This window comes from Bos grunniens, chromosome 15 (genome assembly GCF_055505025.1).
Source record: "Bos grunniens cultivar Pamir isolate PY7600 chromosome 15, Bosgru_T2T1.0, whole genome shotgun sequence".
NCBI lineage: Eukaryota > Metazoa > Chordata > Mammalia > Artiodactyla > Bovidae > Bos > Bos grunniens.
In genome coordinates, this window is record NC_141179.1 from 52,403,953 (window position 1) to 52,418,047 (window position 14,095).

At 45.3% G+C, this 14,095-nt stretch overlaps 1 protein-coding gene across 14 annotated transcripts in view; it reads right to left on the bottom strand.

Moving 5' to 3' along the window:
- CLPB (ClpB family mitochondrial disaggregase) overlaps positions 1 to 14,095 on the bottom strand; it is a 141,632-nt gene that overhangs the window by 97,755 nt on the left and 29,782 nt on the right. For all 14 annotated transcript variants that reach the window (XM_086340622.1, XM_086340620.1, XM_086340628.1 and 11 more), the window contains one exon: positions 9,419 to 9,505. In XM_086340622.1, coding sequence (XP_086196748.1) covers positions 9,419 to 9,505 — 87 coding nt within the window. The remainder of the gene's footprint in view (positions 1 to 9,418; positions 9,506 to 14,095) is intronic.

Below are 14,095 nucleotides of genomic sequence, written 5' to 3' on the forward strand. Positions count from 1 at the left end.
TCTGTCACACACATCTAGACTGTGCTCCCTAAAGTAAGGACTGTGCCTGGCCATATGTTCCTTTGCACACAGGGCAGAGTACAAGCCAGTAAATATTTATCAATTCACTTCTGAGGCCTTAACACTGCACTGCTGGTGCACACACTGAGGCTGCAGTCAGCTCCTGGGCTTTACTTGCCAGAACTGCTAAATTGGGTTGCCCTGGGTGTTACCATTGGTTTTGGTTTTAACTGCAGACTGAAACACTCATTCCCCCCTATTAATTTTTATCACCACAGATTTAACCATTGCTCTCTCCCATTGAGTTCTTTTTTCACATTCCCAATTCTTTCACCCAACATATCAGCTTTATTTAATTTGCCAATTTGTTTGTCATTTATAACTGGTCTCATTAGAATCAGTGATATGACTAGTGAATAGGACAGAACCCTGTGGTTCATAAGCACAGTCTGCTTTCCAGCCTGATATCCATTCATATATGAACAATGAACCAGATCACTCACCATTCATTAGTTTTGGCTAAACTATTTGCTACATCATATTTTATTCACGCAGATAGCATGAGAGACAGCCAAAACCTTGCTGCATCCCAGGCACACTCACCGTATTTACTGATATTTACTGTGTATCCCCGAGCCACCAGCCTGGCAGCCCTAATGAGCACAGTTCATGGCACAGAGTGGGTCTGAGGTCTTTAGAGAGGAGGTGCAGGAGCGTACCACATCACAGTCCCTAGAAATGGAACACTCCTCCCCAGGCTGCTGAAGGGGATGAACACGGGGTGCTCTTTTTGTCCCAACCGATCCTCTCTGTGAAGACAGCCCTGAACACAGAACCCCAGGATGGGATACAGTGGAGGAAAAGTGGGTGGGTACCCTGAGACTGTCAGGTTAGGCAAATGAGCTGGCATCGCTTTCCCAGGAGCAGTGCCTGGGTGGCCTGAGGTCAAGGCATGCGTCTGCCAAACTAGAAACGGGTGCATGCTGGAATTGGAATATCATTACTATGAAACAGGATTATCTTGGGCAATGATTCTAAATGGGATTAGAAATGACTCTTTGTTACTCAGAGATAATCAGCCACAGCAGCAGTGGTGGGAGAGACATCAAGCACGGCACACTTTTCTTGGGGCATAGTGCTGGCATTCTGGGCACCTGGCCAGCACCCTCAGCCACCTTTCCTTGCTGGGAAATACTGGGAACTGTTCTTCACCAGGCAGGTGGCCACCTGGGACAATAGCCAGCTTCACGTCAAAATGCTCTGGTCTGGGGTCCCATGTTCTAGGCATGGCTTCTGAGATGAAAAGGAGTAGAAAAAGGATTTCCAAAGCCCTACTGCTTCTGCATCACACAAAAGAGATACTGGTGAGAGGCAAGTAATAGCGCCACCTCCCTCAAAGACAGGTCTACTTGCAGGAAATTTACTAACTTCATGAGGTCACCCACAATCAGCTGCAGCAGTTAGTCATAATAATAATTAAGACACTACCACTACTACTACACTGCTGCTGCTGCTGCTAAGTCGCTTCAGTCGTGTCCGACTCTGTGCGACCCCATAGACGGCAGCCCACCAGGCTCCCCCGTCCCTGGGATTCTCCAGGCAAGAACACTGGAGTGGGTTGCCATTTCCTTCTCCAATGCATGAAAGTTAAAAGTCAAAGTGAAGTCGCTCAGTCGTGTCTGACTCTTAGCAAGCCCATGGGCTGTAGCATACCAGGCTCCTCTGTCCATGGGATTTTCCTGGCAAGAGTACTGGAGTGGGTTGCCATTGCCTTCTACTATTAACTAAAGTAGCAAACTCTTCTCCAGTGCTTATTATGTGGCAGGCATCATTCTAAACACTTTTACATATATTTATAAACTTAAAGTAGCTCACCTTGTTATCTCTGTATCACGGTTGAGGAAACAATCACAGGTAAGTGAAAGAATTTGTCAAGATCAATAGGAGGAAGAGCCTGGATGTGAACCCCAATCTTTCAGCTCTCGAGCTCACAACTCCATCACATGCTGGATGGACAGTCTCAGCCTGAGAGGACAGTGGCCTGTGCTGGATAAGGCTTTCCTGTACGCTCACTGGTCTCCAGATCCTGCCAGTGCCTCCTATCAACTCTGGTACATCTCTACTTTCTTACCTTTAGGAGCCTATCCTCACAATGGTCCTTATTCCAAAAATGCTGTCTTTCTACTCTCCACCTCTACCGATCAAAATCCTGTCCATCTTTCAAGGCCCACCTCATGTGAAAGGGCCTCCTTTCATGATCGCCCCCTCCCCAGCACTCTAGGCTGGTCTTCTCTGGGGTACTGACCATACTTTGCCTCATTCTACAGTTATAGGGGGCTTGTTTTATTTCTTCTCTGAGGACAAGGAGAGTAGTTTGTTGGTATTTAAATTTCTCAAAATCATCCAGCACATAGTGGGTCATCAAGAAACCTTGCCTGAGTTGACTTGACACCTGGTCCTGACATGGCTTTGATCCTGAATCTTCCCTAGGCAGTGCAGTCTAGTGGACAGAAAAAGGGTTTGGGGTTCGGAGGGACCTGGCTTCAAATCCCGGCTCCCCCTTTCACCAGTGGACAAGCTTGAGCACCTCTGAACTTCATTTTCTCTATATGTAAAACAGGGATAATAATCCATCCCTTTTAGGGTTGCAGTGAGGATCACAGCCAATACTGGAAGTATTTGACATGGGCCTGGCACACAGAAGACACCACAACCATCATCATCACTATGGTCAGGAGATGAGACAGCACAAAGCCAGCCTCTTTAGGCCAAAGGAAGCACCGTTGTGCAGCAAGCAGCCAGGCTGAGAACAGGCTAGGGATCTTGGGAAGAGGCTGGAAGCCTCCAAGACAGGCTAGACCTCCACGCTGTCAGGCCTCCTAAGGACCTAAGCTGAAGCATGGGTCCAAAGTGCTCTACCTGCTCAGCCTCTGGCCAGCCAGCAAAGAAGAGCTTCCCAAGGAGGCTGCCCTGGTCCAGCTGCAAGAGCAGCATCAGTTCTATGCTCAGAGAACACCTGCAGAGTTGTCAGCCACACAGAGAGGGCTATAAAACCTCTCTTGAGGGTCAGCAATCTGGCTTGTGCTGCTGGGTTCTTAAAGATAGGGTATAATGTCCCCCTCCCTTTAGTAAGATGGAGGGAAAATAAGCCAATGCTAAAAATAAGTGACTGCTATGAGAGGGAATTAAATGGTCTTTGGCCAAGGATGGCGGCATTTTAAAATTAACAAAGCCCAGGTACCACATCCAGGAAGGCCTTGGCAAATGCGTGTTATCCACTCATTAGCTCAGCTCCTCAGGGACCCCAGCCAAGTAGGGAAGGCAGTGCCGGGAAGCGGTCCTTCCGATGCTGATGAAATGCACTCCGGGAGAAAAAGCAGGAGGGAGGGAGACTCTTGTGGGGAATTTCAAACAGTTCTGCTGGAGCTTCCTTCTCTGTTTGGTGGACTCACCTTCTCTGAGGCAGGGGCTTTCAAAGCAACCAGCAAGCCCAAGCGGGCTCAAATCTCAATCGCCCCACCACCGCCCCACCCTTTCAGGATCCCTGGTTCCTGAAGCACACCAATGGCCATACTATTTAGGCGGTCCTCCCTGGACAGCAGTCGAGGAACAAAGAACCCAAGAATAATATGGGATGAGGCAAGTTCCCAGTCCTGAGCCCTGCTCTTTCTCCTTGCTATGAAGAAGAACCCTATGACACTTTGTGAGCCTGCCGTATACCACTCACAAAGTGAACTGATCACTATTCATTGGTCATGTGACTCCATAAGTCTTTACTCTTCACAATTAGAACATACAGTATTGCAATGTAAGATACCACCAGCAATAAGGATTCAAAACATTCTAGGTGACCACAAACAGTATGGATTTTTTTCATTTTAACACTACAATCATGAATTCTCAGTACACCAAAGGTCACAATTAACAGTGAAAATATAGAGAAAGATGGTGGCATTTGAAAAACTTTTTTAATGTCAGCTTATTGAAGCATCTTTTACGCATAGTAAAATGCATCCCTTTAAGATGTACAATTTGATGAGTTGTATGGCCACCACCAGAATTAAGAATTAACACTCTAAAGTATTTCTGTCACCCGAAAAGTTCCTTTGTGTCCTTTCCTAAATGCTACCAGCCACTAACTTGAGTTCTGTCCCTATAATATTGCCTCCTCCAGACTGTCACGTAAATGGAATTATACAGAAGGTAGCTTTTATTGTCTGGCTTTAACTTAACATAAGACTTTCAAGATTTGACCATGTTGTTACCTGTACAAGAAGTTAGTCTTTTCTTTCCCCCCCAGTGCTGAGAGGTCCACTGTATGGATGTACTATAATTTGTCCTTTCATCAGATTATGGACATTTGGGTGATTTTGAGTTTTTGGTGATTATGAATAAAGCTACTATAAATATTTGCATACAGGTCTCTTGGTAAGATATATGTTTTTATTTTTCATGGACAAATACCTAGGAGTTGGTATTGCTGGGCTGTATGATAAATGTACATTTTACCTTTACAAGAAATTGCTAAAATATTTTCCAAAGCGGCTATTTCATTACACATTCACATCAGCAGTTATGACAATTGTTCTGCATCACTGTCATCACTTGGTACTGTCAGTTTTTAAAATTTTGGTCATTGGAATAGGTGTTTGGTCAAATGGAATAGCATTTCACTATGATTTTAACTTGCATTTCCCTAAATGCTGAGTATTTTTCACGTACTTATTTCCCATCGATCTCTTCTGTGGTAAAGTATCTGCTCAAGTCTTTTGCCTATTTTTTTAAAAACTGGGCTATCTTTTTACTACTGTTGTGTCCAAGAGTTCTTCATACTTTCTGGATAATTTTGTTATCAGACGTGTTTTCACAGCTTCTTTTTTGAGGAATCAGAAATCGTACCATTTCAATTCCAAACCACTATCCCCTGAACATACATGTTGATCAAGAAAACAGAAAAGACAAACTTTGAGTTTACAACTACCTTAGTGCCACTGGGCAAAGGGCCAAGCAGTACTCAGTACCTGTTAGAACTCACAAGATGGTCTGCACCTCCACGATGAGCACCTGACCACCACTGGGCTTTAAAGAAAGCTACATCTGGAGAAACGGCTGTCCTTTAAGGCCCCCCAGGCTCGGCACCTCCCAAAGCCCTGTTCTGGTCCGGCAGGCTCCTGGAATGGTCAACAGTTGTCACACTCCATTGCTGGCCATTGTCCACTGGGAAAGGTAGGAGGCTCCCAACCCACCCCTCAGTGAAAGAGCAAACAGTGGGGCCTGTGGCTGCCTGGACATCAAAGTAGAGCAAACAGGCCTGGCAGGCCCTGCCTCTCCGCCTACACATCCTGCAAATGCCATCTGAAGGAGCGTCCCTGAGGGGGTCATGACTTCCAGCTTGTCACCGCGCACATCAAAGTTTGCACCACACACGAACTCGGTGCATGGGTTCGAATCAAGTTGCCCAAGAGCGGATACTCTGCCATTGTGTCCAGTTTTAATCCCGTGTTTTCCCAAGTAATTAAGCCTTCTTGCTTATGAACTTGTGACTAAGTAAAGCATCACTGAGAAGTTGTAACATCAAAGTGCCTTCCACCGTCTGTCCATGTTTAGTAAAATTGGATTTCTTTCCGTTCTTAAAGAAAAACTAATTGAATTTAGCTGAAGGCTGGGTATATTTGCACGAGCCAGTAGAGGCTGTGCTAAGTTACAGTGGTCATCCTTGGACCCTGTGGCTTAGCCTTTAGCTGGGCTGGGTCAGAGTGCAACATGGAATGAGGCACCCAGATTTAGGCTAAACAAGTGCCTCTGGCATGAGGCTTATGGAGAAGGGGCCCGCCCCTGCCGACGACTCAAGGCAATACTACACCCAAGCTGTTACTAGGCTGGTGAAAGGACTGTCCTAGCAGAATGTTGGTAAATCTTTGGCAGGACGGCTACTGAAGACAATGGCCATCACAATGCTCAAGTCCTTGATGTTAGCAGTCCAAGTAAGCTTCTTAAGGCAAAGGCTGGGATGCTTACTTAGTATCTGAAGGCCCTCTAGCCCAGCACATCAGCACCTGACACAGTATAGTTTTTTTTTTAAGTTGCTGGATGCCTAACATGATAATAAAAAGGTACATTAGAACCAAGTTTCTTTCTCCTGCTGTGAAGTCACTTCAGTCATGTCCGACTCTGTGTGACCCCACAGACATCAGACCACCAGGCTCTCCTGCCCCTGGGATTCTCCAGGCAAGAAGAACCAAAATTCTCTGTATCCTTTTTTGCCTGGTCAGGAAACTTCAAACTAAATTTATACTCTATTCCACAAGTTACATGACTTACACAGAGTACATCCGGGTCCCATTTATGTAAAATTAGACACACGCAGATATAGATATATAGTGACTGGTTTCTAGACAGAGGAAATTCACCTGATGGCTCCTTGCTTCTCTATATTATTTTTACAAAAACAACAAACCTATTTCTGGAAAAGAAAATCTCAAGTTCAATCCTGATAGAATTATCTTTCCTTTTACCAATATGATTTCTGATCTTGATCCAGTTTTAACTCTCCTGTGTACATCTATGTTTGTATTTTAATTTAAGTCACCTCAAACCCTTTTTGGAAATAAACGGAGGGGATAAATGATTTTCTTTGTTCTATAGCACTATATTTTCTATTCAAAACTAAATAACACTTTCTCCATTCTAAATTAAATAAAATAATACATACATATATATATATATGTATGTATGTATGTATATATAAAAGTTCACAAGAAGTTATCTCCTTAAGGATAGAGACTATCGTGTTCATATCCCCAAGGACTTAACACATTAAGCAGCCAGGCACTAAAGGCAGTGGAGGGTGAAACGCCTGGGCTCTTCTCAGGATATCTCCCTTGAGCTTGTGGGCTGCCAACACTGGAAAGGAGGTAAAGGCTCTCTGTTTTCTGCCTTGAATCTCAGGTTGCTGCCCCTCTACTCTTCCTTGATACAAACCCAGTTCAAAGGTAGTGGCATTTCAGGCCTCGTCAGTATGATTCCAGACAGGTTTGGTGACTGATAAGATGAGGATCAGCACACTTCTAATATGGAAAAACACCGGCAGATTGTGCTGGGATGGACACAATAATCCTTCAAGACTCCCACAGCACCTTAGGAATGTGGCCTATCCACCCTGAGCAGTATATTCCTGGCATACCAGATTCTACTTCCACTTTTTTTCCACTAGCACTTCTTATCTCCTAACATATATAGCTTGCTTGTGCACTGTATTTACTGTTTATTGTTTGTTTCTGCCTCTTTCTACCCAAGGACCAGCACTTGTATAGAAATAAGCTCTTTGAGGACAGGGATATTTGTCTATCAAGAACAGTGCCTGGTAAAAAGAAGGTACCAAACAATTTTTGTGATATGAATAAATAAATCTAACCTGAGAGTATGCTGTTTTCTGTAAAAATCTGTCCTCGCTGGGTATTGGAAGGAAGAGGAGGGCACAAAATAGAAGCTTAAAACACCAATAATTAGTCCCAGGAACCAAGTAAATACAAGCCAACACTCTCACTTTGCTCAATGAGCATCACTGATTTGCTAATGGCCCTGGATAAAGACAGAGCAATCAGTTAAACCAACAACTCATTAGATTGAGAGAGAAGTGTCCTCAAAGCACATCTACTAGCTGTCTGCTCAATGATTGGCATTACTTTTAGTGTTATTTCCTATCCTGTATCAGTGCTGAAAATACCACACATAGAAGGGCTCACACCCACTCCCCTTTCTCCATCCTTGGTTATCTCTTGCAGATAGAGATGCCTGCAAGCTGGGAAAGACTGGTGGAGTCTTTCTCCACTGGGGGTGGAGGCAGGAGAAGCAGGTTATCAGTGGTAGAACAAACACCACTGTGATTGTGTGTGGACAGGTCTAGCAGCAGAGAATAACTTCTCACCATTTGTAACCTGTAGCACATACATTATCTCATCTGACTCTCACAAGAATACAGTGAGAATCTATCTGCTCTACTGTCAGATTCAGTCCCCTCACGCCCTCTGCTTTGATAAAATCCTGTCCACACTGCTCTGACATCATTGATTACACTATACTCTGCTTCTCTACCTGCCTGTCTTTTCCACATAAGACTATGAGCTCCCAAGGCCTCTGATTCCACAGTGATTAACACAGAGCCTGGCTCAGAGGAGTTATCTACCAAATGTTTGCAGAAATAGTTGCTTTCAGGTGAAGAAACAAGGAATAGAATTTTGAAATTCAACCAAGGGTCGGAGCCAGGACTGGACTCTAGGCTCTGACTTGTAGAGCCAATTTACATCAAATTTTTCTTTTAAAGACTATGTGCTTGGAGCTAAAGAGGCAAATAAGGAGACAGAGTGCTGAGATCAAGTTCATGACAGAGGAGCAGAGAAGAGAGAACTAGGTCAGTACAGCTAAGTCTCTCAGCCAGTCTGAGGCAGTGCCACCTCGACATGATAAAGTCCCAGTTTGGTTGATTTCTACCACCTTTATGACTCTCACAAAGGTGGTCGGTGCTGGCAGATAAAAGCCTTAAAGATCTGCTTGAAGGGAAAATGAAAATTGGCACCTCCCACGATCAATATCTGCGGCTGCTACTGAAGTGCCCAGTCTGCCTTCTTTGAAAGCATCTTTTTCTGCTTTTTCAGTCAGTTCTTTTGCACAATCACAACTAGAGACTCAAAGCATCCAGCCTGAGCCTGGGATCTGGCAGAGGGAGGCAGCATTGAGTTACAGTAAAACATAAACTCTGCAGGAAGCCAGACGAGGTTCTAAATGCTATCTGTGTGACCTCAGACAAATCACTCTGCCTCTCTGGGCTTCAGTTGTCTCAGCGGCAAAATTAATACATATCATGTGGATGGCTGTGAGTAGTAGAGCTCACTCTCTGTACAAAGTAGACTATTTCAACCTTAACCCAACAGCTGCATGCTGGGGCACTAGGGGAGTGGGCAGGAAAATAGCAGAGCCTGCAATGAGAGGGCAGAACACCCCACCTTCCCTAATTTCTATCAGAACTTCCAAAGGAACAGCCCAAAGAAGTCCTTGCTGGGGACAGTGACTGCGGACTGCTCAACATGAAAAGACACGATGGCAGAATCATGATGATAACTTAAACATGTATACTTAACCCCTAACAACAGGCTTCTCAAACATTTTGTTGCTTTGGTAAAGCAAACAACTTGCCTAAGGTCACAATGTCAGTGAATGATGGAGCTGGGATCCAGAGCTAGAGCTTCCCACTCCACATCTCCTGAAAGTTCCATTGCACCAGGTGAAGAACAGTCCTTTAGGCTGAGGCCATTTCCCTGCCTCTGGAGAAGACAGCAGAGGGACAGGCCAAGGGTAGGAGAAGGTTCAGGATCATGGTCTGCAGATTCTGGCAAAGGGAGGGTGGAAGGAGATCTCTCACCTGTCGTTTCGGTTGATGGCTGCCACCATTAGTGCTGTCCAGCCAAGTCTGTGCCTTGCATTGACATCTGCACCTTCCGACAATAGTCTAGAGAGAGACAGAAATATTTTCAGTGTATGGTTTATCATGGACATAAGAGTGGAAGACATGAAAAGTCAACAGGGAGGCTAGATAGATTTGGAAATAGTTATGGACCTCTGAGAACCAAATACCCATCCCAGCTCCTCTGGTCACTATCCTCTGACCCCACGCTTCCTCTTCCTCTCTCTCTCCCCTTAAATGAGTCAGCCTCCACTCTTATCCTTCCAGCCTTCTGAGGAAAGAATGTGTCTTCCCTCCATCCAGAATGCTCTCTCTCTGACTCTCTGCCTATTTTAATCTACTTTCATGGGAAGTACAAAGTACAATCCTGGCTTGGGGGACTCTCCCCCAACAAGGCTCTCCTGACTCATCCAGTCCACAGATCTCTGTCCTTAGAATTCCTCCGTGCTTAGCACCAAATGTCCAAAGACACTTCTCATCTATGTAGCTACCAGTTTATAGAAGGATCCCATTTCTCAAGTTTATCTGTATGGTGGCTGTTTGGAATTGGAACTCTTTGAACCCAAGGAAAGATGGAAAGAGTGTTAGAAATGCTAGATTAGGTTTCTAGGAAAGTCCATGTGAACCTACTTGACTCTACATGCCAGTGCCTAGCATGTGGTAGGAGCTCAGCAGCTGTTGGATAAATGAACAAGCATGAGGTTTTAACCATACCCCTAAAAGCCTGGAGTATTTTAGGTCCTGGTAGCAGGAGACCCTATAATGTGGGGGTAGACAGAGAGAAGGGGAGTAAAGAGAACCAGCTCTTACTGAGCACCTCCCACAAGCAGGAACTGCCTGGGAACTTTGCACACATTCTCTCGTTCACGCTTCACACATGCTTAAGAAGCTGATATTAATCTCCTCTTTTCATGGATGAGGTAACAGGCTCAGTGAGGTGAAATGACTCGATAAAGGTCACAAAGCTAGGTAAGGGGCAATACTGTGACTGGAACCCAAGTCAACATGGCTCTGAAGCCTGAACCCTTCTCACCTCACCACGCCTCCTCTACATTGAACCTGGCTCCATGTAACATGGAAGACAAAAGACTAAATGGACTCCAACAAGTCAGCATGATATGCACTTGGTCCTGTGCTGATTTCTGGAATAGGGGTGTGAGAAGACAGGGGGTTTGCCCTCGGGAATTTAGTTGTGGAGGGAAGACTCAGGATAATAGGAAACCAAAGCCTGTAGTGTGTGGTCTCCCACCAGAAGTGTTGAAGGAGGCCAGGAAAGGAGGAGACCAGCAGTCAAGAGCATTTCACCAACAAGGCAGGAGCTGCGTACTGGGAATGGGTGTTTGGGGGAACTGGGAGGCTGTCTACTCATCAATGGGTTCCAGACAAAAGGGCACTGGCAGAGAGTCCAGATGCTTGGGGTTGAGTCCTAGCTCCATTCTTACGCCATAAACTGTAGTAGCTGCCCCTCTGGACCAAGCCAAGTCTAATGTCTGTGCTGTTGAAGTAAGCAGGTGATGAAGGCTTGGAAGGATGAACAGACACAACATGTACTCATTTATTCACTCAGCCTGCAAACTCATTTGTTCCCTGCCTTTGCAGGCAATGAGACAGGCAGTTAAAGCCTGAGGGGAGACAGACCAGCAAGCACATCACCACACATCTGACGAGTGCTTGGATGGGGGCTGCAAGTTACAAGTGTACAACCAGGGAACCTAACCAAGTCTTAATGACCCATCAGGCCTCTCAGAGGAAGTGATGAGAACTGTTAGCCAGACAAAAGAGGGCAGGGAGGGGAGGAATGTTTCAGGCAGAGGTAAACCCTCTCGATCAGAGTAGAAGGCAGCATGGGGGATAAGAGACCCTGAAAGAGGTCTTACAGAACTGAGGCCGAAGTGTGAGGGTAAAGTGTTGAGATAGGAGGCTGGGAAACCCTCTTCTCTCACCTCTAGTTTGAAAGGTTTCTTCTGGGCAAAATCCTTGGCCTCTTACCTTACCACTTACTGTTAAGCATCTTTTATGCAGAAACAAGTGTCCACAGTCAAAAATGTTAAAGAGGCTAAGAACCCTGGGAGTAATTTTCTGAGACAAAAATCTCTTTTTGGACAAAACCTTCCCTTGTATAGCAGGTCAAGTGGTGCCGTGGAGAGCGCAAGGTTCTGAGAACTCAGAGACTGGAGTTCTGATTTTAACTGTGATTCTGGCTGGCAGGCTTCATGTTTCTGGCCCTGTCCACAAGACTAGAAAATGAGGAAGGGCTGAAGCAAATCAGAGGTTTCTGAGGGAAAGACATGAACTATGTCTTGAAGAACAGGAACAATTTAGGGGAGGAGGAGGAAATGCATGCCAGTCACGGCAAAAGACATAAGATACTGTTCAGAAGCAGGGGAAGCAATGAGAAGGTATACTCAAAGAGACCACCAGGCAGATCCATCCATGTGACAGTTAACAGCACAGGAACAGGCAGCTGCCAAGATATGCAGGGCCTAACAGAGGGTCTCAAAAGCCAAGCTAGGAGGACAAGGCAGTGGGCATAAACCTTTTCCAGCCATGGACTCCTCTGAGAATATGACCAAAGCTGATGATCCTTTCCAGAAAAGTGCATAGGTACACATACACTCAAAAAAAAAAAACCACAAAACTTTCTTTACATACAACATCCAGAGGTTCATAGGTCCTCAGAAAATCAATAGTGGACCCAACATTAAAAACTCAATCTAAAGGGTTGACAAACGCCTGGCATGTGGTCCTGGGCTCCTGCATCTGAGTCAGAATTCGCAAATCTCTCTTAACAGCTCTTTCCTATGGAGCCCTTGAAAGAGCCTCCGCAACACTGGCTCCAATTAGCCACCATCAATAAAAGGAAACCTATTTGCCATTCTTTAGAGGCTCACCACAGGCAAGTGTGGTTGTCACTGAAGTTTGGGGTAAAAGAAATTACAGAATTAACCTAATAGCTTAAGCAAGCTGAGTCTAAAAGAAGACAGAGTAGAAAATGGGGACAAGGAGACCACTTTGGAAGCTGCTATAACATAGACCAAGGGAGATGAGCTAACACAGGAGTTTGGACAGAAGAAACTCAATGAAGCCAGAACCCTTTATGCCTTAATTGGGTCAGTGACCCGCATTTCCCTGCCTGGGCCCTGATAATTCTGGAAGCAGCACTCTTCTGGAGGCTGCTGCTGGTGTTAAGTCACTTCAGTCGTGTCCGACTCTATGCGACCCCATAGATGGCAGCCCACCAGGCTCCCCCGTCCCTGGGATTCTCAGGCAAGAACACTGGAGTGGGTTGCCATTTCCTTCTCCAATGAGTGAAAAGTCAAAGTGAAGTCGCTCAGTCGTGCCCAACTCTTAGCGACCTCATGGACTGCAGCCTACCAGGCTCCTCTGTCCATGGGGTTCTCCAGGCAAGAGTACTGGAGTGGGGTGCCATTACCTTGTGCTGAAGAAAAAAGATCGAGATACTTCCTCTTCCTGCCCCTTAAGGGCTGAGTGTAGTGTAATAAAAAGATGAATAGAAGGCTCTAGAGTAAGTCAGACCTGGATTCAAATTCTAGTCCAGCTAGATAATGCTGAACAAATAAATTCTGAGTCTCAATTTCCTCACCTATCAAGTAGGGACAATAATCTCTGACTTGCAGGGATCCCAGCCCAGTACCTGGCATATAGCAGGTACTCATTACAGAGTGGTTTTTGCCTGCCACCCTAACCTGTTTTCATCTCTGTGATGGAACAAAGCGATCTGGCCTCAAGTTGGTAGTGGCAAATTGGCAAGTACCCAGGAATTCTAAGACAGGGTCACATAGGATGACCTGGGTAGTTTGGCCAGGCCAGCGCCAGGCACTCTTTTGTTCATTTATTCAACAAACAGGCACACACTTACTCTGTGCCTGGCTGACGCTGGCTACTGAGAAGACAAGACAGAAATCCTTTTTTTCCCAAGACCTAAGCCAAGTAGGGTTTTCTTTTTTTAATGTGCATGTGTGTATTTATTACTTTTTCCCACAAATAACTGCATTTTAAAATATGTTCACATTGCTAAGTATATAACAATTCCATTTTAAGTTGTAACTTAATTCTCCACAGCACATTCATCAGAGATATTCCCTCTCTGCTCTCCCAGGCATACCAACCCAGGTAACATCCATCTCTTGGTCATCAAAAGCAACACTCAAAGAACATCCTGTTGCATATGCCCTTTTGGACCTGTGTGAGTCTTTTCTCAGGGCATGTACTCAGAGTGTGATCCCTGGGTTATGGGGTTTACACCACTTAATCTGACTAAATAGCACCAGAGTCCTCCTCAGGACAGCTGCTCCATCTACCCTCTCACCAGCAGGACAGGGGTGTTCCTGTGTATCATGGACACTTGGCAGCAGCCAACTTCCTAATCACTGTAAGTGCAATAAGTATAAAGGGATTTCATGTTATCCTTTTAATCTGCATGTCTCTGATTAGCAACAATTTGGAGCTACTTGTTGTATACATATTAGCATGCTGAGGTTTCCGTTTTCTGTATACTGCAGGGTTTTCTTTTAAGAGGAGGAAATGCCAGGAGAGAAGGCTTCTCCAAACTTGCTATCCTTTCAATGAACAGAGTAGAAAGAGCACAGGGCAGAAGATCTGCATTCAAGTTCT